Source organism: Colobus angolensis, unplaced genomic scaffold (assembly GCF_000951035.1).
Source record: "Colobus angolensis palliatus isolate OR3802 unplaced genomic scaffold, Cang.pa_1.0 Scaffold13, whole genome shotgun sequence".
NCBI lineage: Eukaryota > Metazoa > Chordata > Mammalia > Primates > Cercopithecidae > Colobus > Colobus angolensis.
Window position 1 is genome coordinate 5,628,430 of NW_012114252.1, and position 25,919 is coordinate 5,654,348.

Below are 25,919 nucleotides of genomic sequence, written 5' to 3' on the forward strand. Positions count from 1 at the left end.
AAAAAAAAAAAAAAAAAAGCTGGGTGTGGTGGCAGACATCTGTAATACCAACTACTCAGGAGATCGAGGCATGAGAATTGCTTGAACCCAAGAGGTAGACATTGCAGTGAGCTGAGATCATGCCACTGTACTCCAGACTGGGCAACAGAGCAAGACTGTCTCAAAAAAAGAAAAGAAAGGAAAAGGAAGGAAGGAAATGAAAGAAAGGAAGGGGAAGGAAGGAAGGAAGAAGAGAAGGGAGGGAGGGAGGAAGGGAGGGAGGGAAAGAGAAAGAGAGAGGAAGGAAGGAAGGAAGGAAGGAAGGAAGGAAGGAAGGAAGGAAGGAAGGAAGGAAAGAAAGAAAAGAGAAAAGAAAGAGAACTGTCTCTTGTCATTTTAAGGCAGCACATTGGTTTGCCTCACATTTTATCCTGCTAACTTAAGATTTATCAGGTTAATGAAAGACCAGTAGATAAAAAGGTATTGTATTATATAAACAAAGACGAATTTCATGCAACCATAGGTGGGTTCGAAATGGAGAGGAACTTAACATCTTGCATGTTGGAGAAGCGTGGCCTTCTTACAAACAGAAACTTCAGGCCAGGTGCGGTGGCTCACGACTGTAATCCCGGCACTTTGGGAGGCCGAGGCGGCCGGATCACAAGGTCAGGAGATCGAGACCATCCTGGCTAACACAGTGAAACCCCATCTCTACTAAAAAAGTACAAAAAATTAGCCGGGCATGGTGACGGGCACCTGTAGTCCCAGCTACTCGGGAGGCTGAGGCAGGAGAACGGCGTGAACCCGGGAGGCAGAACTTGCAGTGAGCCGAGATCGCGCCACTGCACTCCAGCCTGGACGACAGAGCAAGACTCTGTCTCAAAAAAAAAAAAAGAGAAAAGAAACAGAAACTTCACTGCTGAGAAGAAACACTAACCTTCCAGGTTTACCTTCCTCTTCTCCCTAAATGCAAATAAGTGAACTTGGGACCACAGTGGAACAGTCAGGGGGATCCTTCCAGAAGGTCTGGTTCTCTGAGTCAGCAGCAAGGGTCACCCATTCATTAACCACACGGACGAGGATCTGGGCAGAAGCATGATGAGGGGAACGGCACATCTGGGGTGGGAGCGGCCATAAAATAATGGAGAAGACATTTCTATGCTGCAGATCAGGCACTGAGAATATCCCAGCCCAAGGGCACTGGAGATGGGGATATGAGGGACGTCTAGCCAGACTCCCGGTGTGAGTCACCTGGAGTTTCTGTGCCACTCGCCATCCCAAGGTGAGCTTACTGGAAACTATATGCCAGCAGAGGTCCTCCCCGTTTCCTAAGTTTTCTACAATCTGGGAGAATATCAGGATGCCGAGCTCATAGGAAACTTCCCCAGGGCTCTTCTAAGAGTTTGCTTTTAATAACTAAGTATTCAGACATGCTTCCCAGTCTTCCTACCCTACTCAAAGAACACTCTGCAATTTAGGGGGCACAACATCATGCCAGATACTTATACACATTTAACATGTATATTTAAGAGTACTGAAAAATGAAGCATGCCTGCCTCACTATCCTAGAGGGGAATTTTTATTTATATTATAAAGCTGGCTGGGTCCAGTGGCTCATGCCTGTAATTCCAGCACTTGAGGAGGCTGAGGCAGGAAGATCCCTTGAGCACAGGAGTTCAAGACCAGCCTGGGCAACACAGTGAGATCCCATCTCTTCAAAATATAATAAAATAAATTTTAATAATTAGCTGGGCATGGTGGCAGAGGCCTGTGGTCCCAACTATTTGGGAGGCTGAGGCAGGGGGATCGCTCGAGCCCAGGTCAAGGCTACAGTGAGCTGTGATCACACCACTGCATTCCAGCCTAGTCAACAGAATGAGACCTTATCTCCAAATAAATTCTATATATATATATAACCATCGAAGTGCATACAATCAGTAATGTGAATTCTGAGGCATAATTCACAGATTTTGTGTATCCTTCACCATTGTAAAAAGTACAAAAATTTTATCTAAATGAAAATTTTAATTCTACCATTAAAAAACTTTTAATTTTTAAATATAATTTTTTCAACATCTACCACTAAAAAAAGTAAATAATTCATGACCTCTAAACATTTTGGACAAAATAGGCTTCTCTTTGGGGTACTTATTTGGGCTTCTATTTTGTTGAAGGAATAAAGTCATGCTAATAGATATAGGAGGAGGAAGCAAGATAAACACTCATGTGCTGCCGTAAGATTAGTGACCTCCAAGATTTAGACTGGGTCCCAAATCCCTGAATAATAAATAAATCAGCATGAGGAGAAGCCCACAGGTCTCGAACATGGAGAGGCTGGTTAATGGTAGTCATGAACATTCTGAGGCCTGTGATAACAGAAATGCAGGACTGTAGTTTCAAATTAACTGGCAAAGTGGCGCGACGTTACAGCTGTAAGAGTGCAGAGGTCCTCCAATGACTTTCTAATAACAGCTGAAATCAGACCGATATTTGTGTGGTCTCTGCAGTTTACAAATCCTTGCACATTGCACCGTGCTTGGACTGAAAAGTTTTGTTAAATAAATCTACACGAGATGCTTTCCAGAATAGGCTTCCTTAATCTTCATGAAAATCATCTAAAACAGAGAGGGTAGGAGTAATTTCCATCCCACAGTGAAGGTGATTCAATTCAGAGATACATGACTTCACTGCCACTAACATTCGTTAGGCACTGACCATGTAGCTACACCCAGTTTCATGTACTAGGAATGTATTAACATGCTTATTTCTCATAAGATTTCAATTTGGTGGGTATGAATAGTATCCCCATTTTACAGATAAGAAAACTGTGACACAGAAAACTTCAGTAACTAGGACATGAGTATGAATGTAACTGTAACCAGCTATAACAATTAGTAACCAGCACCAGGACTGAACCCAGGCAGTTAGTTTGAGTCCACACTTTGAACTACAGCATCTGCTTGGAGATTTGCCTGTGTAATAGCGCCTATGTGCTCTGGCCTTGGTCACAAAGCTAGTCAATGGCCAAGCCAAAGCTATGCCTGTGTTGTCTCCAGGCCTCCTCCCTGCTTCTATGAGGGTAGCTATCATTTGTACAATGTCACTCAGGCCTCCCCACAAGTCTACTCAACTGACCAGGGTGGGGACGTATAGGCACAACTAACTCTCCCTAGGAACCTGGGTTGGGAAGGCTAGCCTCAGAAGCAAGACAGGTAAGAAGCCCGTAGTGCAGAGGCATCAACCACTTGGAAACTACTGGGTATACTTGGGTATAGCTAGGAAACGAGCTACTGAAGATCTACATGGCAGGTTCAACAAAGTCTCTATTATAGAACCAAAAGTCTACTTTAAAACCACAGAGTTAGAAACTGTTCTTGAAGGGGAGTTTACATTTTACCAATCTCGGCTTTTAATTCACCATGTATTGTCTTTCAAGGAAACCTCACAGTCAGGGTATGTACAAAAACCCTGTGGTTCCAGAAATGAATGGGTTTCCCAGTGAAAGAAAGAAATACACAGCCCATCTCACATCAGAGCATTCCTGATTACAAAGACCCCTCTGAAAAATGGCATAACCTAACACTATGTAAACACAGCCAATGTTTTAGCAACTACTACATTTAAACATGTTTACAAGGAATGCAGGATGCTTCACTTGCCTCACAGCAAATGGATTCCTAGAGCATTCTGCAGAGTCAACATTCGTTTATTTTTCCACACACATATAAATTGGAATAAAAGATTGTATGCCCCCCTCCCTACCAATATTCAGATTTTCTCTAGTAGGAGAAAAATAGCAGTGAAGCTTCTTGTAGAAAATGAATCAACATGCATAGTGATTTTCTTCCAAGCACCCCTTCCATTTTCAAAGACGGAAATGTAATCAGATCCTAAATGTGTTAACAAGACATACTTACTGAGAAACTTGGTGTCAGACTTACCTATTGGATTTCTATCAAAGAATAATACCGGAGCTTTCAGAATTGACTCAAACATTTTGTTGTGCAAAGTTTGTGAAGAATTAACAAGGACGTAGAATACCAATAGAGATCTTGCTATGCCAAAAAGAACGGTAGCTACAGTTAAACCTGAAATAAAGAAATATCACTTAAGGAACACAGCATATCTCTGCATTTTCTTCAATAGTTGCTAAAGCAAGTCAGGTAGTTTATAAAGATGTTACTTAATTTATTCCATAAAGCATCTGGATTTTACAAAAGTATAATGTATTTACAAAATACATTGACAAAGAAGGATTAAAATAGTTTATTTTTCTCTCACTGAACGGAAACTGTACAGAAAAGAAAAATCAGGTGTACAATACAATTTCATTCTAGGCTCTCCTAATTCAATTGCAAGTTCTATTAAAAACTCAGAAGTAAGACAGATAATCATGAAATGTAGTTGATCTTCTCCATATTCCAAATCTTATTATTTATGTCCCATAATCTAAAAAAGGTGGTATGTTTTGATACCAACATGTGATATTAACAAGGAATAGGAGAAATGATTTACCTTTTCCTTGTAGAAAATGCCCAAGTAGCTTTAAAGAATTTAAAAATACCATATTAAGTTGCATGTGGAAAACCTCTTGAATAATTGAATTGCAAGAAAACACACATTATATTTTAACATAAGATAATTAATCTAAATAAGCAACTAATCCCACACTAAGTGTTTTACATAGACACAAGACATTTTTAAATGAATAAAATAAATCATACATTTTATTAAGACATGAATGAGGATCCATTATTCACAGAGAAATTAAAAGAGCTTTCCTACATCTCTTAACTCACAATGCTCAATACAGTGGGGGTAACTTCTATAACAAATATTTCCCTTTCAGATGACATGTCACTGTTATTTAACCTCTGAAAGCAGCTCAAATTCCTAACTCCATCAACAGGCATTATCCTTAGCCTGTCATCCTACACAAACATAATAGAACCGATTTCCTTCTTCCCTTAGTTTTCACATAGTCCGTCAATTCGGAAGGTAAACACCTAACGGATTCAGATTTCTTAGCAAGCGATAGATGAAATAAACACCAAATTTCACTGAGTAGGTTCTTCCAAAGATAACTCACTCTATCTCTGAGGAAAGCTTGTAGGAGCATTTCCTGTGGAAATATTTAAAATTTTAGATGAGGATTTCCTTTAAACAGTATGTAATGCTACATACATTTTAAGCACTCTTGTGAAAACAGAGTGCGGCGTTTATATTAGTTTGGCAAGCCAAATGTTAAATTAATCACACAGTTGGGGACGCGATAACATTGTGATCTCAAGGTAAGAAATAGAAGGCGTCCTAATTCCCCGACACTGGATTCTTCCCTGCTCAGCTTCCCTCTTAAGTAATTAGTGAAGCCCAGGAGATGAGCAGTGCTGAAGGGAGCTTTGCATACCTGGGAGGGAATAATGCTTTTATTTTGGGGGCCTTGCTGCCAGAGGATTTCATCCAAGTTCAATAAAAGCCAGGGTTTATTTAGACAGAATTGGAACAATCCGAACCACAGGGTGGGGATCCGTTTCTAATCCCCCTGCCCATCCGTATAATGATATAAGATTTAGCTAAAGCAACCTATTAGAATAGACAATAGCCACATATTTCCAGTGGATGATTTTCTGAATGCTCAATCCTGGTTTAACTTTCAAAATCCAGTACAGAGCAAATTAAGAGTCTTCATTCAACCTCTTTCTTCTAGTAGATTTTTAAAATAATTATTCTAATTAATTCACAGAGTAAATTCGACTGAGACTCCTAATCTGTTAAGACATTACTGAATTACTCCTGGAAGCCCTAGTTACTCACACAGGCTCATTGTAAGCACCTCAGCCTCTCATATAATAGACCAAATGATTCAACTTTACCTGAATAAATTCCTAAGTACCAGTTAAGATCTAGCTTCTTGGTTACATTTCCTCCTCCATTTACAGTGACATTTAGCATACTTTGTTGGTTCGCCCTATGGAACACGGGGAGAAAAAAATATTAAGCTATATATGGAATTTAGAGAAATACCTTTTTTTAAAAAAAGAACCACAATTTGGGAGAAATGCTTCAGGCTGGAAAATGATTCTCAGCTCATATAGTCCTGTGTGTTTCTACCTCATAAAAATTCAATTTAAATCACGACTTTCAGTTCCCGAAACTGTCTGTGAACATGATGCTGCAGATCAGACAAGGGTGGAGACCACCACAGGTTACACTCCACCAGCAAGCACTCTAACTTTTCTTCCAGTAAACTAAGTGAGGATTAGAAGAGAAGGATCAACAAACATCTCCCCCTAACTCTACGGAAAAGCGAGTCTTCTTATTGATGTTTGAGTATTTCACACGTCAGAAATAACTTACCAGTACGAAAGCCACCAATCTTGAAGAACATAGGCAACCTAGGAGGTGAGAAACAACAAAGACAAAAATCAAACTTGGGCATGACTTACCAACTCAAAACTCTCAATCGCTAACATGGACAATCGAAAGAAAGCCCTCAGAGCCGGGTGTGGTGGCTCATGCTTTCAACCCCAGCACTTTGGGAGGCTGAGGCAGGCGGATCAGCTTAAGGCCAAGAGTTCAAGACCAGCCTGGCCAACATAATGAAACCCTAGCTCTACTAAAAATACAAAAATGAGCCTAGCCGGGCATGGTGGCACATGTGCCTGTAGTCCCAGCTACTCCGGAGGCTGAGATAGAACTGCTTAAACCCGGGAGGTGGAGGTTGCAGTGAGCCAAGATCACGCTACTGCACTCCAACCTGGGCGACAATGCAAAACTCCGTCTCAAAAAAAAAAAAAGAAAGAAAGAAAGAAAGAAAAAGAAAAAAATAGAAAGAATAAAAAGCTCAGAGAACTTGCATAGTTCTTCCAGCTCAGGTCTGTGCTGAACCCAAACTCCCAGATATCAAGAACTCAAGAAAACACATGTTCCATTTTAAAATCATTGAAAGATACCCTTTTTTTTCGCAGAAGGTCTTTGTAATGGGACACCGCTAGGCAGCCCTCACTTTGTTCCCCAAAGACAGCACATTTCAATTTAGATCCCAAGTGAACTGCAAGATGCAGTCTTAATAGCATAAACATAGGTACTGTAAATATCATTTTGAGGGCACAAAACAAATGTCATTATTTACCTGAGCTGCGCTGTTTAGGAGAATAAGGAAAATGATGACAATCCAGTGAGCACCAGCTCTGAAGTAATTCTTATAGGCCTGAAAACCAACTTTTCCTTCAGAACGGTTCTCCTCTGAGAGTGTAACTGGGACATTCTCCGTCTGTAAAGGAAAGGGTGGTAAGAGACAAAACCGTATACAAAACTGTTCCCAAAGATGATAACGCACTCTGTTGACAAAGCTGTGGGGAAACAGGCAGAAGTCCAAAATGATCCATATCCTGTGGAGAAGGATGTAGAAATATCCAGCCAAATTATACATGCACTTACTTTTTATTTATGTAATATTTTTTGAGATGAAGTTTTGCTACTGTTGCCCAGGCTGGAGTGTAGTGGAGTGATCTCGGCTCACTGCAACCTCTGCCTCCTAGCTAGGTTCAAGCGATTCTCCTGCCTCAGACTCCTGAGTAGCTGGGATTACAGATGCCTGCTACCACGCCTGGCTAATTTTTTTATTTTTTAGTGGAGACAGGTTTTCACCATGTTGGCCAGGCTGGTCTGGAACTCCTGACCTCAGGTGATCCTCTTGCCTCAGCCTCCCAAAGTGCTGGGATGACAGGCATGAGCCACCACACCCAGCTACATGCACTAATCCCTGGACTCAGCCATCCCACTTTCAGGGTTCTACTAGAGGTAAGGAAATATCAATTGTACATTGTGGCGTGGCTTGCTGGAAGGATGACATCAGAATGTCCAGCACTTACCTAGCACACCCAAATTCAAGTATATATACAGAAACTTGTTCCAAAATCATATACAGAAAGATATGGAACTCTCAACTGCATCACTCAATATGGAAACATAAAAGAGCAGAAGGTCAAAACATGAGCTCAATACAGTAACTGGGTTCAAGCAGTGAGTCTGAGTAACCAGAGTTTGGAAAGCAAGGGATACCACATGATCCTAATCTATTTGGTTCCTGAGTTTCAGAAACTGACTCCTGAGAATTTGGCATGTGAGAGCCTAATCTGAGTATCTGCAAGAATCCTTCAGGCTCCTGGATTTGGATAGTGAGGGTTTGCGTGGCAAGGAATATCTATGTTTTTAAGTGAGCTCCGGTACATTTCTGCCTGGAGGACTTAGAAGGCATGAGATTCACACACTCTGAGGATGTACTGAGCAGCTCTATGTTGGCCACTGGGAATACCAAGATGAGTAAGATGCAGCTCCTACCCTTGAAAGGTAAAGAAGGAAGATGGGCTGCTGTGTGTCAGGAACTGTTGGGTCTTTGCACGTGCTACTTCTGGCCTAACATAAACCATCTGACAACAGGGCAAAATACCTCCATCAGCCACATGCAGCATTAGAACATTCCAACATATAGGAAAAGTGGCTAATTTCATGTGGCCCACAGCAGGACTTTCTCTAAGGCGGTCTTCAAATTATGCCTCTGGATGCAAAGAGAAGTCGGGGGCCACCAGACTAAGTAGGACTTCACTACAGTAAATTCAAGAATTGTAACATTAGTGTGAGTCACACACAGCTTGGGACTTGCACCAGCACACACACCTGCTACTCATCTCCATGACATTCCCCAGCCTACACGCAAAGGATCACTCCAACCACAGTGGTTTGCCTTGGTTCTGTTTTAATCTACCAATATCATGGAATAGGGCCTTGAAACCACAGAATCTACTTTGGGACAAAAGATGATGCTTCAGACAGAGGAGACCAAAGATCCATAAGGCCATTAGCAGTCAACAAAACCAGGCCATGTTGTAACAGGAGGTAAACTCACATCTTGGGTCTCCACAGCACCATCTTTCAAGGAGGGTCTAGAAGATTGTTGAGACCAAACTGAAGACTCTGAGAAGGTGCGATTCCTCAGTGTGGGAGTTCCTGGAACTGGAGGTTGTTCACCTTCCTCGTTGTCCTTCTTCAAAAGGGAGCCAAAATCTATACCAGATTTTAGGAACTCAGTGTAAGTCCCCTTCTGCACCATTTTACCCTAAAATAAAAATAAAGAATTTCAGAGAGATACATTTGCAGGTGATAATGTTAACCTAATCTAATTCTAATCCAGAAAAGGTAACTGATCTTAAATTATGGTTATACTTAGGTCCGGAATCCTAGTTGACAAATCTAATACAATTCAACCTGATACACAACGGGGTGCTCTGTTCTCAGCCAGAGCCCGTGTTAGGTACTGAAGAATATTTTTTAAATGGTAATAGTGTGTTGCAAATGCTGATCATTATCACATAGATGCTGGTGACCGTATTGGCAGTCTTATTACACACGAAAAACTGAGATAAGCCTTATGCAATAAGAATTGAAGGAATGAGTAAATTGAGAAGGATATTCCAGGAAAGAAACCTAACACTGATAGGAACAGGCATATCTGCACAGGTAGGAAGCACTCCACAAGCCTCCACTGGCCATGGGCCCTGTTGGAAAAAGGTGTGAGAACCAGACTTGGACACAGACCCCATGAGCTGCAACTTCATGGTCTTTACTCTAAAATTGCCCCACAGGCCAGGTGCAGTGGCTCACACCTGACGTCCCAGCACTTTGGAAGACCAAGGCGGGTGGATCACCTGAGGTCAGGAGTTTGAGACCAGCATGGCCAACATGATGAAACCCCACCTCTACTAAAAATACAAAAAAATTAGCCGGGCACCTGTAATCCTAGCTACTCGGGAGGCTGAGGCAGGAGAATCACTTGAACCCAGAAGGCGGAGGTTGCAGTGAGCAGAGATCGAGCCACTGCACTCCAGCCTGGACGACAAGAGCAAAACCGCATCACATACATACATACATGCATACATACATACATAAATGCCCCAAAGACTCAGGGAATTCCTCACTGAAAATTCAACATTCCATGGGACACCTCCTTGCACAGTTTTCTCTCCTTACAAAGTCATAGAAAATAATGTACAAATATCTTCACTATTTGTGTACCCCATGAAATGAGATACCTCATGAAATGAGACCCAACTGATTTCCTCAAACAGCAGCAAACATAATATTAGGCAAACTCCCAGAATACAAAACAAATCAAAGGAGAGGAGCTACTGGCTAAAGCAAGTCAGGTGGGGGAAGGTGGCCAGGACCCTCCCTGCTACCCTAATCCTCCCCACCCCCAAAAAGGTGGGTCCACTGAGGAAAATCCAGTGACACCTTGGGCCCTCTGGACCAGTTTGATAACTGGAGAATTCGAAAATGCTTCATCATACATTGCATCTTCTTCCACACAGGAGGTAAAAGTGACACACCCAGTTTGATGAAATGACCACTTTTCACATAGCATCTGTAACACGCACAAGGAAACTCCTACTGGTACTAGGATGGCAATTCTCCTCAGAAGCCAAGTACTGACAAGCAATGCAGAGTGGGTTCCGAGGGGGCAACCGTGCTCTGTCTGCTGTTAGGGAGGGGGCTGGGACGACAGCAAGAACGGACACATATTCATCCTGGGTGCCCACCAGTGGAAAAATGGTTTGTGTGTGTGTGTGGCAGGATCTCACTCTGTTGCCCAGGCTGGAGTACAATGGCGCGATCTCAGCTCACTGCAACCTTCGCCTCCCGGGTTCAAGTGATTCTCCTGCCTCAGGCTCCTGAGTAGCTGGGATCACAGGCATGTGCCACCGCACCCAGCTAATTTTTTTGTATTTTTGGTAGAGACAGGTTTTCACCATGTTGACCAGGTTGGTCTCGAACTCCTGACCTCAAGTGATTCCCCCCGACACCTCGACCTCCCAAATTGCTGGGATTACAGGCATGAGCCACCGCACCTGGCCAAATGGTTGTTTTGGAGAAAGGTTATTCTGCCACCCACAGATTTTATTCTAATGTACCAGCATTCAGGTTTTGCCACACTAGTCTCAGCCCTCTGCATAAGAAATTAATTATTTTCAATTTTGAGGAACCCAGGCTCCCTATTCCTGGGGGAGTGGGGAAGAGCCAGCACATGGAACTGCTTCTGAAGAGGCAGCAGTTCTTCCTTTGATAATCCTCTTAAGGGTGAGAATTCACTTGCTGGGACTTCAGTGGACACATTCCTCACTGTTCTTTAAGCAGCAAGGAGGGACTTACACACAAAGACTTGCAAGAGCTTTGCTATCATTATATACCCCGTTTGCTGCAATAATGTGAAATTTATCTAAGAGCTCTGCTATCATTATATACCCCATTTGTTGCAATAATGTGAAATTTATCTCCCTTGGAGAATGGTGCACAGATCTTATAAAATATAATTAACACTCATTTTTGTTACTTCCATCATTTTATTAAGAAATTGCGAGAGGAGAAACATTAAAACATTTGAAGACACTAAGGGGGTTTCAGACCTACAATGAGGAATTTGACCAGGGCCTGGAACAGAGCAAGAGTTAAGGACCAGGTTACTGAGGCGAGAGGCAACGAGCCAAGGAGTGATGCATGAAACTACCACTGGGCTGAGAAGTTCTCACTAACCCCCACGTCCCTGGCCACGCTAGCTCTTCTTGGTTGAATGGTGACCCCCTAAAAAGATATGTTCAAGTCCTAAACCCTGTTACCCGTGAATGTGGCCTTTGTTTTGTGAAACAGGATCTTCGCAGATACAATCAAGACAAGATAAGGTCATACTGGACTAGAGTGAACCCTAGGTCCAATGAATGATGTCCTTATAGGAAGAAAGCCAGACAGACACAGCAACAATGCCACGTGACAACAGAGGCAGAGACTAAAGGGCTGCACTGCCAGCCAAGGATCAACTGTGAGTGCCAGCAAAACCCCAGAAAGTGGGAGAGGTGAGGAAGGATTCTCCCTTGAAGCCTTCAGAGAGAGCATGGCCCTGCAGACACCTTGATTTTGGACTTGCAGCCTCAGAACAGTGAGACAAAACATTTCTGTTGTTTTAAGCTGCCAAATGTGTGGCACTTTGTTCTGGCAGCTCTAGGAAACTGACACGCTAGACCAAGCCCTTATTTCTGTCTTGCGAACTACTAAGACTTCAAATTACTTCTGCTGTGGCTCCCTTAGCAAACAACAAAGGGGATCTCTTAAAATCACAGATCAAACCACGTCACTCCACTGCTCAGTTATCCACCTGTGTGGCTGCTATTATTATTATTATTATTTTATTTTTATTTTTTTGAGACAGAGTCTCACTCTGTCGCCCAGGCTGGAGTACAATGGCATGATCTCAGCTCACTACAACCTCCACTTCCCAGGTTCGAGAGATTCTCCTGCCTCAGCCTCCTGAGTAGCTGGGACTACAGGTGTGCCTCATCATCCCGGGCTAATTTTTTGTATTTTTAGTAGAGACAGGGTTTCACCATGTTGGACAGGCTGGTCTTGAACTCCTGACCTCAGGTAATCTGCCTTGCTCGGCCTCCCAAAGTGCTGGGATTACAGGTGTGAGTCACTGTGCCCAGCCATTTCTGCTATTAATAGAAGAGGAGCTTTAGGTAAACTATGTATGACAATTAAATGGATACAAACAGGTCTGAGTATCTGTAATTTCCAGATAACATAATTTGAATTAAGTCATGGAAGAGGTAAACAAAAAGTTCTAAATTAAACTAGCATCATTTTCTTTAACAATGTAGTAATCTTGAGGTAGCAATTTACATACTTTACGGTAATATGGCTTAGCATGTAATAATGACATTTCCACAAGTCTTTTGAGTTAATACTCAAAAACACGAATCCCAGCTCTGAGAAGAAAGGGACATGAAATGCAGGAAGAAGAAGGGGATTCAACACACCTGAGAACTTGCAAGTGCAGGAGATCTCTAGAAACTACTTACATCTTTCAATATCAGAATCTGACTTGCAGCTTTGAGGTACTGCAACTGATGAGTCACTAAAATTGTGATCTTCTCATGCAAAGTTTGACAAATACACCTATAAATGTAAAAGGCACAGGGTGAAAACACACACGAATGGGGTGCTCCACATTGAAAAACATACATTTTGAAACCATAGTCAAAGACAACACAGTAGTCAAAGATCTAGAGGTTAAATACAAACTAAATAGAAATATAAGCCAATAAAGCTGAATAGGTCCTCAAAACCACTAGCAGCAAATATGAGCCTTGCTGTGAAGAAATCCTAAATAGTTGTCTGGGAAGGAGGCAATAAGTATAATTTTTTTTTTCTAAAACTTAGTTTAACAATATATTCCAGGATGAGAAGATGACTGAACAATATAGAGATTCAAAAACCTGACTTAACTAAAACATTAATTATTTTAATACTGTGTAGGATTGCAGGGGAGAAAGAAAGATCAAGGTCATATAATGACACGGCATTTTTCTTGGACGGTTTCTTAGATGATGATTTATAATGCACATATTGATGCCCCCCAACCCCCCCAAAAAAGCTTAGATTCTTGGTAACTTTTGCCAGAGTGCATTTGCCAGACTCTTCTTCCCAAATAATACTAGGTAGGAAAACAAATGCTAGTGATGTGTGACTCTCCACAGTATTCTTGGTCTCATCCAGCAAGCAAAACTTCTCTCATTAGTCCTAAACAGTCTGAATAAGAAAATGGAAGAACAGAATCCAAACAGTCCAAACCATATGGCTCAAAGATAAGACCCACCTCGGTATTCAACCATCAAGTTTTCTGGGGTTTGTTTGTTTTCTACAGTACCTGCTCAAAGTTCTCCTACATTGTAAATGCAGACTCCTGGGAGCTACAAAAAAAATTAGCTGGGTGTGGTGGCACACACCTGTGGTCCCAGCTACAAGGGAGGCTAAGGTGGGAGAATCACTTGAGCCCAGGAGGTTGATGCTACAGTGAGCTGTGATCACACCACTGCACTCCAGCCCGGTTGGCAGAGTAAGAACCTGTCTCAAAAAGAAAAAATGGAGAGAAAAAAAAGAAAAAAAGAAAAGCACTAATCTGTAACAATGGCCAAGAACATAACTTATGCTCAGTAAGTGTTAGCCCTGTAGTCCAGTCTTCCCCATATGCAGGCACTGCTTTTAGAAATTCAGGATTGAGAAGTCATAAGCAAGTATTTTAGAGACAGTGCCTGTGATCAAAACCGCAACTCCAGACTGCAGCTATGTAAACTATCACTTCATCCTTTGTATCCAAAATGATTAACTTTTCCCCTTTCAGGTATCTTAGTTTGGCTTATTTCAAAACTAAGTTTCGCAACCTATTATACCCCTCTTCAGGTTAAGTACTAAAGCTTTCAATGAAACTGTTTCCCTTTATTTCAAAATTGGCTGCCATTAATCCCTTTATATACATATCTAAAGGGAGATGTTAATGATCAAATCTGATGGGGTGCTATGTCCAGTATCAGCCACCTCAAAGGTTTCAAAATGTTTTCTTTCTAGCATCTTCCATTGTAGATGAGATACAGAAATAATTACACTAACATTGTAATTGATGGCTTGAAATTTTTTCTAAATTATGCTTCTTAGGCAAATCTCAAAAAATACTTTCCAAATTTTTAAGAGTAAAAATCTTCCAGTCATGCCATAAAACAAATAATAAGTGATTGATTTAGCAACGAGCTATTTAACACTAATACTATATAAAGACTATAGTAAGAGGCCAGGCATGAGGGCTCATGCCTATAATTCCAGCACTTTGGGAGGCTGAGGCAGACAGATCACTTGAGGTCAGGAGTTCAAGACCAGACTGGCCAACATGGTGAGATCCAATCTCTACTAAAAATACAAAAATTAGGTGGATGTGCATGCCTGTAATGCCAGCTACTCGAGTAGCTGAGGCACAAGAATCACTTGAACCCGGGAGGTCTGCACTGATCCAAGATCGTGCCACTGCACTCCAGCCTGGGCAACAGAGCAAGACTCTGTCTCAAAAAGGAAAAAAAAAAAAAAGACAACATTAAGAGCTGACACATACAATGTGAGAGGTGACACAAGTGAGAAAGATATAGTTGGTTAGGTGCTGTGGCTCACACCTATAAACCCAGCACTTTGGGAGGCCAAGGCAGGAGGATCTTTTGAGCCCAGAAATTCAAGGCCAGTCTGGGCAACATAGAGAGATTCCATCTCTACAAAAAACTCGAAACTTAGCCGGGTGTGGGTGTGTGCACTTGTAGTCCCAGCTACTCAGGAGGATCACTTGAGCCCAGGCGGTGGAAGTTGCAGTGGGCCATGATCATGCCATTGCACTCCAGCCTGGGTGACAGGGCAAAACTCTGTCGAGGGAGGGAAGGAGGAAGAGAGGGAGGGAGGGAAGGAGGGAGGGAGGGAGGGATACAGTCACTACCTTCATTCATTCAGTTAAGACACATTTGCTGAGCACTGACGAAGTACCAGGGACTACTCTAAGTGACAAGGATACATCCACTGGTCAAGCAAACAGACAACACCCTGCATCGTGTAGGGACACTCACTACACAAACACAGAAAATATACTATTGGGTAGTAATGTAAACCATGAAGAGACAGCCAGGCAAAGGTTGTACTTTAGAAGGAGTGGCCAGGAAAGGCCTCTCTGCAAGGAGGTGGTGTACGAGCTGTGAGACTATCTGGGGGAAGCAATCCTGGCAGATACAGCAGGTGCAATGGTCCTGGGGCACAAACGCGCTGTGCAAAGGCATCTTCATGCATTCACAGTCTAGTGAGGGGGATGGGGTGAAGGACACATAGGTGGATCAAGAGCAGCTCATTGAGGGCTGTGGGCAGACAGAGAAAGTGCTATGGCCTCCGAGGAGCAGAAGAGAAAGGCAGGAGGTAGGATCTGTGTCTTTCATTTTTTTCTCTTTTGCCCAGGCATACTATCCCTGGTTCTCCGATGGCAGGAACAATACCCTTACAGACAGGCAGATGTGAGAAAGTCACACCTCCTTCCAGGCACCCCACGGAAGTGTGCATGGCTGGAGGGCTGGTTTTGCGTGGGCAAGGGTTGGAAAGGTGAATGGGGCGGACTGCAAAGGGCAATTTGCCATTCAAGGACTTAAAATCATAGCTTAAAAGTACAGGGGTCCGAGAGGAACTGAAAGAGGGAAGGTGAACTAGTGATGTGCCTGAATGTTTGTGGCCCTCTCCAAATTCCTACTGAACCCTAATCCTAACCAATGTAACGGTATTAGGAGGTGAGGCCTATTTCGTGAGAATCTGCCAGCACGAATGGTATTAGTCAAAGGGGCCAGCCCAGGGAAGCTGCCGTACCCCTTCCACAGTGAGAAGACAGCTGTCTACGAACCAGAGCGTGAGCCCTCTCCAGGCACCAAAACTGCTGGCGCCTTGATCTTGGATCTTGGCCTCCAGAACTGTAGAAACAATTTTCTATTGTTTATATAGAGTACCAAGTTTACGCTATTTTGAATCAGCAGCCTAAATGGACTAAGACAAATAGGTAGGCAACAGTGTGGGAGCTCTGATTAGGAGACTCGGAGGCAGGGGTCTGAGAATTTGAGGCTTTCTAGAATACAACCACATCTATAGCTGGTAACAAATCGGATCGGCATCTGTTAATGGAAGTGCCCCTCACTTTTTGTATGTAATAAAATCCACTTCGTGTTTGCAACATATATTTGTAAAACACAACTCTTAACAACTCTCGATATATATTCATGATCGAAGTAAAACTGTTAATGGCAAATAGAAGTGTAATTCATTCACTTTTAATACAAAACACTTCACATTTCTAAGCTTCAACACAACCGCCATCTTTCATAGCATATTGTTCAATCCAATTTTCTAACTCGTTGAGAACATTCTCCAGTTGCTGCTGAGTGATTTCCTAAATTGCATTCGTGCTCCCTGTCCTAAGTTTCCCCAAAGAATGTGATTCTGATTAGCAAACAACAATTTTAACAAGCTTGCTTCTAACAAGTGTATATCCAAAGTCATTAATCCTTAAAGGTCCAAGAGGACTTTATAAATACCTCCTGCGTTCAAAGGAAAATTGGGGGGAGCTTGTGCGATACGACACTGCAACCTCCACCTCCTGGGTTCAGCAATGAAAATACCTTCCTCCTTCCCTGCGGCGACTCTAAAAGAGTGTCCCACCAGGAACTGTTGTTTGAGTGATAAAGAACTGGTGAGGACTCGTGCAAGACTGGAGCAAGCCACAGAGGCCCTTCTCGGCCAAATGGAAAATTTATCAAGGCACAGGGAGGAGGCGGCAGGAAACAAGGCTCTGATCAGAGTGCCAGCCTCTCCCTCACTCTGCATTCAGAAAGATTCAATGCTGCCACCCACATTTCTTTGGTTGTGGAAAAATAGACAGGACATAATATTTACCATTTATAGCATTTTTAAGTTTTTATACTTGGTATTTATATTTTATAGCTTGGTAGCACTAAGTACGTACACACCGTTGTGCCACCATCACCACCATCCACATCCACTGCATCATCCCATACCAGGCACATTTTGCATACGCACTCTGGTGGGGAAACATTCAGGAGCCCACGTAGAGCCCCACGCTCAGTGGATGACTTCATGTCCAAACCCCTGGAATCCAGGGCCCAGGGATGAGTCACTCTCACACAGCCGACTCTGTCTCCACTTTGCTATCCAGGACCTGTTATGGACTGAACCATGCTCCCCTCAAAGTTCCTATGTTCCAGCCCTCACCCAGCACCTTAGAACTGGAACAGAGAACTATTATTATTATTATTATTATTATTATTACAGAATCTCACTCTTGTCGCCCAGGCTGGAGTACAATGGCGCTGTCCTGGCTCACTGCAACCTCCACCTCCTGGGTTCAAGCAATTCTCCTGCCTCAGCCTCTGGAGTAGCTGGGACTACAGGCGCCCACCACCACTCATCACTGATTTTTGTATTTTTAATAGAGATGGGGTTTCACCACGTTGGCCAGGCTGGTCTCGAACTGCTCAGGTGATCTGCCTGCCTCAGCCTCCCAAAGTGCTGGGATTACAGGCGTGAGCCACGGTGCCTGGCTAACACAGAACCTTTAGAGAGGTAATTACACTAAAATGAGGCCATGAGGGTGGGCCCTACTCTAATCTGACTGGTGTCTCTTCAGGAAGAGGAGGTTTGGATGCAGAGACATGAGGAGCAAAGGGTGAGAAGGCGACCATCGGCAGGCCAAGAAAGCCCTCGGGAGGAGCCGCGCCTGCAGACGCATTGATCTCGCACATGCAGTCTCCAGAACTGTGCGGAAACAACCTGCTGCTGTGTAAGCCCCCCAGCCTGTGGCATTGCGAGGGCAGCCCTGGCTGGCCAACACAGGACTTCCAGAGCGTTCTTTCACAGTACCTTCTCTATCCCCCACCACAGGAACAGGTGCCTGCCTGCTGTCCTTCCCACAGGCCTCACTCCTTCCTGTCTGCACACCTCTGCTTCTACTATTTCTTTCAAAGGAACTGAATCCTTCTCTCAGCCACTATAAACCCTTACCAGCCTGCAGGACTACAGGCTACTTCCAGCCAAGCCCGGCCCTCAGTGACCTTTCCAATCTCAGCTACCCACTTCTTCCATTTAAAAAAATTGATTGTCCTATGCCGGGCGCAGGGGCTCATGCCTATAATCCCAGCACTCCAGGAAGCTGAGTGGGATAGATCCCTTGAGCCCAAGAGTTCGAGACCAGCCTGGGCAACATAGGGAGACCAGCCTGGACAACATGGCAAAGCCCCCTCCCTTCAAAAAAACACAGAATGAGCTGGGCATGGTGGTGCTAGCCTGTAGTCACAGCTACCTGGGAGGCTGAGGCAAGAGAATCTCTTGAACCCAGGAGGTCGAGGCTGCAGTGAGCCGAGATTGCACCACTGCTCTCCAGCCTGGGCAACAAAGCGAGACCCTATCTTAAAAAACAATAATAATAAAACATATTGTCCGATATTGAAATTCCGTAAGCCTTGGGGTCTGTTGAACTTTTCCCATGCGCTTAGTCTTGAATCCCTGCAGAGACAAATTCCTTACGGGCAAGAATGAAATCTGAACTTGTCTCTCTCTCTCACTCAGCCCAGCATGGGTGCTTATCTTCTCTGTGGCTGACTGCCGCCCTCTGCAAGCAAAGATGTTTCATGCAGTAACACCTGTAGGAGCATCTACCTCAGTGCGCGCAGAAGGGCTACAATGAGCGGGAAAGGCTCATTGGCCTTAACAAGGCGAAAAACAGGAAGCTGACTGTGGGGCCGACGTGGGTGCTGTTTTGGAAAAACCAGTTCACAATGCTTTCAAAAAGGCCAGTCTAGACTACATAGGAAGTGTCAGTCGGCACAGATGAGATTACAGAATACACAGAAAAGATTCCAGAGTCATTCTACCTCCATGGCTCCGTGTCTAAGCAAGAGCCAAAGAAAGCAAATCCCAGAAACACCACGTAAGAGTCGGGAGGGAAGCCAGATTCTAGACAACTAGTTTCAAAGGCAAGCCAGGCCTACATGAGTCTTCAGTGTTCATTCTGGTAAGAATCCATGAAACAACATTAGAATCTTGAAACCACAGCCTACTATGGAGCAAATCATTCTTAAATTCTAGATTTTACTAGTAGGTTATCTCCAAACTGACAGATTAATATGTAAAGAGCAACAAAGCCTTCCCAAGAAAGCCCTATGTTGGTCCAAGGACCTCACTTCTAACCTGTCAGAGAGAAATGATGGAGGAAAAGAGCTGAAAGACAAGGCCCAGGTTGCCAAGTGCCAGCCTTCCATTGAAAAATGGCACACCATCTTTCCTCTCTCCGGGGCCTGGTCATCAGCAGTTTCTTGGTTATCAACTGTAATTACTAGTTGGGGAAAACTTGCAAAATTTGCCATCTGTTTCTCAATTCCCGAAAACATGGTACACTCCACTCACTGCAACACACTGAAATCATTTGTATATTTTCCTACCTTGACCTTGTGTTTATGCAAAATTTCTCTAAAATGGATCTTCAGGGAAGCAGGGGACAGTGTGGAGGGGGAGGGGAAACACCAGAGCAGGACAAGCTGAAAGCCACAAAGGCTTTCCTGAGCCAACTCGAAATGGCTCTGGGAAAGCAGAAATGACTTAAGACACAAACAAACTCACAGTTCGAACAAGTGCCTGCTAACTTCCGCATCTACTGCACTGAGAGGATCATCCAGGAGATAGATGTCAGCATCTTGATACACTGCTCTAGAAAACATAAAGAGATATCAGACTCTCACCCAGAACACAACAACTTTCAATAACTAGGATGTTCATTCAAGTGCCAGTAGAATAATCCAAGAAAGTGCTTCACACAGGACGCAATACACAGTAAGTGGGTCCTATGTGCTCACCACCACTAGAAGCAGCACAAAAGACAACTGCATAGTGGCTGCTGAAATGCAACCTACCTTGCAAGGTTTACCCGCGCTTTCTGCCCTCCACTCAGTGTGGTTCCCCGATCTCCTATCACAGTCAGATCACCATCCTCCAACAGCTGTAAATCCTATATGGACAAAGGAAAGAAGGCGGGGGAAAAAAAGACTTAAAACATGTTCTCCCTCTGTTATCCTAAACTTTGCACATTAGTTCTTCAGAAATAACAAGTATTTGATCAACAGCAATGGATATATTTCATAGTAACTGAATTGTAACTTTGAACCTATCAAATATACCATCAGGGCACGTTATCTGTTTTAATGCTGTAGGTTTTCATAGCATTTATGCACTGAGCCATTTTAACAGGAATGTTTTGAGCACCAACTCCTTGTGAATTCAGCAGTGAAAGAGTTTCCACAGTGAGTGACCTGACAATAAAAGATTGACACAAATGCAAGAGGTGATAAGTGCTAAGAAGGAAAAGGAAGCTGGCTTAGGGAGACAGAGAGTGACCAAGGGAAAGTCCACTTCATATAGGGAGGTCAGCAAGGGCTCTGATGGAGGAGGTCTGAGCAGAGACCTGCCAGTGGATGGACTGGCTGGCACAGAGTGCAGGAAGATTGCTCCACATAGAGGAATAAGCAAGTGCAAAAGCCACGGGGTGATACGTGGCCAAGGTGCTCACAGAACAGCAATACGGATGCCCGCAGAACTGTGAGCACAGGATGATGACAGGGGAGGCCAGAGACAGAGGCAAGAGAAGCCAAGGGCTCACACCCAGGGAAACAGGAGGAAGGACGTGATCTGATCAAGGCAGTAATTGAGACAAGAAACAGTAGCTAGGACCAGAGCGGGGATCAGGGAAGCAAACATCAGTACCTTTAAATTTAAACAAATTTTAAAGGTAGCACCTATAGGTTCTGCTGATGAGATGGGTGCGTGTTTTGATAGAAAAAGAGCAGGACTGCGTTGGTTTTGGGATAAGACAAGGGAAGAACAGGATTACCATGTACTGAGCTGCGGGAAATGAGGGATGTAGATTTAAGAGATAAAAGCAAAAGGTTGATTATGGCCAAACTGAAATGCTGACCAGCAATCCTGACTTGCTGCTGGATAAGTGAGTCTGGAGGTCTGTGCTGGAGACCCAACTGTGAGGGCTGTCAGCATAAAGACATGGGACTTATTAAGGAACAACAGTGTCTTCACAAGCCATTTTGCTGACTTTTACCTTAGCTTTCCATTCTCAGAGAAGGGATAACACCTGCCCCATCTTCACGGTAATACTTAAGGCATCACAATAGACTGACAGAAAAACTCTGCAAAAAATAAGAGCAGAAAGAGCAGCCTAGCCAGGAAAAGCCAAAGGGAAAGGAGCAGTGTGCTCATGCACAGACTGGATGCACGAAGTAGACTCTTGTTCCACGCAAGCCCCCAAAAAACAAAAGCTAGGAAGGATAACAAGTTTTTATTTGAGGATCTAGCCAAAGTTATATTTAAAAATTATTTAAGAAATAAGTTGACAAAGCATAATACTTTTTTTAAAAAAAATATGACAAGAATATCCCTGAAAATAACCGGATAATGATCAGGTTTAAGTTACATGACATTACATTAGAAATCTTTACTTGGGGCTGGGCGCAGGGGCTCACGCCTGTAATCCCAGCACTTCGGGAGGCCGAGATGGGTGGATCATGCGGTCAGGAGATCAAGACCATCCTGGCTAACAAGTGAAACCCTATCTCTACTAAAAATACAAAAAATTGGCCAGGTACGGTGGCAGGCGCCTGTAGTCCCAGCTACTCAGGAGGCTGAGGCAGGAGAATGGCGTGAACCCAGGAGGTGGAACTTGCAGTGAGCCGAGATCGCGCCACTGCACTCCAGCCTGGGAGACAGAGAGAGACTCTGTCAAAAAAAAAAAAAAAAAAAGAAAACTTTACTTGGATGGCCTATAATTATCACTAGACAGATCCTGGCATAAACAAAGTGTGGAGAAGATCGCTGGGTCCTGACTGAGCTTCATAAGCATCAACCTCGGACACTACAGAGACAGCCCTCTTACAGATCAAGGTGTCACTTCTTTGTCTCTACTCTGACAAAGCCAGGGAGACAAAGCAAATGGCACATTGAGATCTCCATGACAAGTAAGTCCTCTGACCTCCCTAAGTTCTCATTTTATCTCTTTTACAAAATGTCCTGGAGAAACAAGAATTAATAAACTCATAGAATGCTGAAACAATCTAAAGTAAGTGTATGAACTAAGTGGAAAAAGGATCTGAGTTCTTTATAATTTGCTATTGATGACTGTGACATATTTTCTTATCAAACCAACAGCAGGACCCCATTCATAGCATGAATATCACAAATAAAGTACCTCACCAAATGGAAAAACGATAGTATCTCCATTGGAACCCACTCGCTGGAGGCCCACAAAGACACACAGGAGTCCCCTAATACTCCAATCTGAACCAGATGGCATCAAATGAAAGATGGCAAGTGCCCCATTATGAAAATTCATTATTTCACATTATCTCTTTGTTGAGCTCAGAAGTTACACTATCTCTTCCTTTCAGTTTTCATAAAAAGACAATGTAGCCGGGCACATGGCTCACACCTGTAATCCCAGCACTTTGGGAGGCCGAAGCAGGTGGATCACCTGAGGTCAGGAGTTCAAGACAAGCCTGGCCAATATGGTGAACCCCATCTCTACTAAACATACAAAATTAGCCGGGCATGTTGGCACATGCCTGTAATCCCAGCTACTTGAGAGGCTAAGGCAGGAGAATCGCTTGAACCTGGGAGGCAAAGGTTGCCGTGAGCGAGATCGTGCCACTGCGCTCCAGCCTGGGCAACAAGAGTGAAACTCCAACTCAAAAAAAAAAAAGACAAGGCACCAGTTAACACTATCTCTTCCTTTCCGTTTTCATAAAAAGACAATGCACCATTTTCAGACAGGGTTCCAGCCTTCCACACAAACACAAACACAAACACACATTGTTTACTTGGCCTCATTCCATTGCTGATTGTCTTCATATAATGTGTTAAGTTTCTGTGCCTTGATTTTACATTGTTTTGTTTTCATTCTCAAAACAGCATCAAGTTGTAGCACAGCAATCTTAGCCATTTTCTAGAAAAGACACTCAAAATACCTGTCTCATTTCACGCAGACAGGGAATAGGAAAGGAGCTCTCTCCCCATGCCTGGTAGCGGCCCTTTGAGTACTACAACAACCTGGAGTGTTGTTGACTTGGCAAACTATTTATGGACAAGCCTCAGATAAGGAAAATATTTCAAAGGATCCGAAGTACAATCTGAGTCAGGCTAATTTCCTAACCATGATTTTCCAGTTTGGTTAAAGGGAAACAGTTGAGCAGAAAGCAGAAGTGCCCCCAATGGGAGGAAGGTATCTTATGCACATTAGGTACTGCTCAGTAAAATTAACCAATTAATCTACCACCACCTTTACAAAATGTAGACACAGAAACTAGAGAAAAACCATGACGTGGTTATGTGAGTTTGATGCCATCTAACCAGAATCCTACCACGTGCACATCAACCATGGTGACACTGAAGGCAGAAAGACCACTGAGGACACTGTGGGGATGGTCACAGGGGCCAGGCCTGAGGCCCCAGCACAAGAAGCAGGTTCCAGAGTCAGAGAGCAGGGCTCTCCAGCTTTGGGCCACAATTTGCTTCCATTTGGACCGGCCCTTCCTATCACAGCTTATCAATATCCTATTCTTCTTTCAGGGCCCAACTCAAACTCTTCTATGAAACAAACCTGCATTCTCTCAATCAGAAAACATCACTCTCACTTCTAGGTTCCTTGTTTATATTTCTTAGGAAGGACCTGCCGTATTCAGCCTCTTAATGTTTATGTGTGTACTCAGCGTCTTGCTCCATGAGTCAGCTCCTGGATGTAAGAGCTATGCACCAACCACTGTTCCTGATGCCTGGTATTATCTCTAATCTTCATGACAACCTGCCAAGTAAGTACTGACCACACTTACAGATGAGGAGACAGAGACGAAGTGAGAGCACGTATCTGGTCTGAGGACTCTCAGCTAATAAAGGAAGGTTGGAGTCTGAACCAAGCTCATCTCAGTTCCCAGCCTGTTGCCCTTTCATATCACGCTTCCCCAAGTGCTTACTAGAAGATACTTAAAGGCAATACTGAAACAACTCAGAACTCGAAGTCTCTCTATCCATACACAGCACTATCAGTCCACTTAGTCACCCTAGTTAGATTCACCTCATTGTATCCCTTTTGTACTCAGCTTAAAAAAAAAAAAAAAGAGACAGGATCTGGTCTCATACTCCTAGCCTCAAGCAATCCTCCCACCTCAGCCACCCAAAGTACTGGGATTACAGGTGTGAGCCACCACGCCCGGCCCTCAGTATTTATTTCCTATTATGTCACAAAGAAGTGATATGGTTCTCCCAACTGAGAGATTAAAAAAAAAAAAAAGCATAACAACAGTTATTTTATGATTGTCAAGGCAATCTAAAAAGAAAATGTCCAAGTTGGCAGGAATGTGGCAAATAGGAGAAGAAATTATAAGATAGTGGGTACCCCAAAGGGGTGCGTATATTCAAGCGAGCTATATAGAAAAACATTAAACTCAAATGTATCAATTCCATGCCTTTGGATACTCATTTCTGAAAAGTGCTCAAGGATTAAAAGAAACTATGCAAAGGGTGACATAATATTAATACATTTCATCTATTAGGGTAACAATATTTTTATTGTTGACTTATTTACTGTACTATGTATAGAACCCCTATATAAATATCAATTCAAATAACGGAAGTTATACACTCAGATACATTCTTTCAAGCATGTCACATTTCATGTGATTTCACCCAAAATTGGTGGCTCTTATAATTAAGAAGGCCTGTTATGTGCCTAGTAACCAGATGCTTTAAGTTCATGATTAAATCTATTTTTTTTTTTTTTGAGACAGAGTCTCGCTCTGTCGCCCAGGCTGGAGAGCAGTGGCCGGATCTCAGCTCACTGCAAGCTCCGCCTCCCAGGTTTACGCCATTCTCCTGCCTCAGCCTCCCGAGTAGCTGGGACTACAGGCGCCCGCCACCTCGCCCAGCTAGTTTTTTGTATTTTTTTAGTACAGACGGGGTTTCACCGTGTTAGCCAGGATGGTCTCGATCTCCTGACCTCGTGATCTGCCCGTCTCGGCCTCCCAAAGTGCTGGGATTACAGGTTTGAGCCACCGCGCCCGGCCCATGATTAAATCTTATCCTCACAATAGCCTATGAGGTGAACAGTTTATTATCTCTGTTTTACAGATGACCAAACTGAGACTTTCTAAGGTTCAGATGACGAGCTAAAATCGCACACCTACTAAAGAGGAACTGAGACGCAATCCCAGAGCTGTCTGGCTCCAAGGCCTAGGATTTTAACCACTACCCACCTACGTATCTAACATTAGTATGTTGTTTCCTGAGGTATGTCCTGTCATTTGCTATGATATCACTTTGAATAAGTAATTAGCCTAAACCAACACTGCTAAATGTGAACTATTGCTTCCCATCTTATTATTTTATCTAAAAGATATTTTTAGCTCAATGAACTTATAAATTTACTTCAG

At 43.4% G+C, this 25,919-nt stretch overlaps 1 protein-coding gene across 1 annotated transcript in view; it reads right to left on the minus strand.

Moving 5' to 3' along the window:
- ABCC4 (ATP-binding cassette, sub-family C (CFTR/MRP), member 4) overlaps window positions 1-25,919 on the minus strand; it is a 237,785-nt gene that overhangs the window by 145,633 nt on the left and 66,233 nt on the right. Inside the window, exons 12-19 of the mRNA XM_011933938.1 lie at window positions 20,349-20,443; window positions 20,059-20,145; window positions 12,888-12,984; window positions 8,888-9,097; window positions 7,112-7,252; window positions 6,337-6,374; window positions 5,853-5,947; window positions 3,921-4,067 (exon numbers count right to left, since the gene is read on the minus strand). Of these exons, the coding sequence (XP_011789328.1) occupies window positions 3,921-4,067; window positions 5,853-5,947; window positions 6,337-6,374; window positions 7,112-7,252; window positions 8,888-9,097; window positions 12,888-12,984; window positions 20,059-20,145; window positions 20,349-20,443 (910 nt within the window). The remainder of the gene's footprint in view (window positions 1-3,920; window positions 4,068-5,852; window positions 5,948-6,336; window positions 6,375-7,111; window positions 7,253-8,887; window positions 9,098-12,887; window positions 12,985-20,058; window positions 20,146-20,348; window positions 20,444-25,919) is intronic.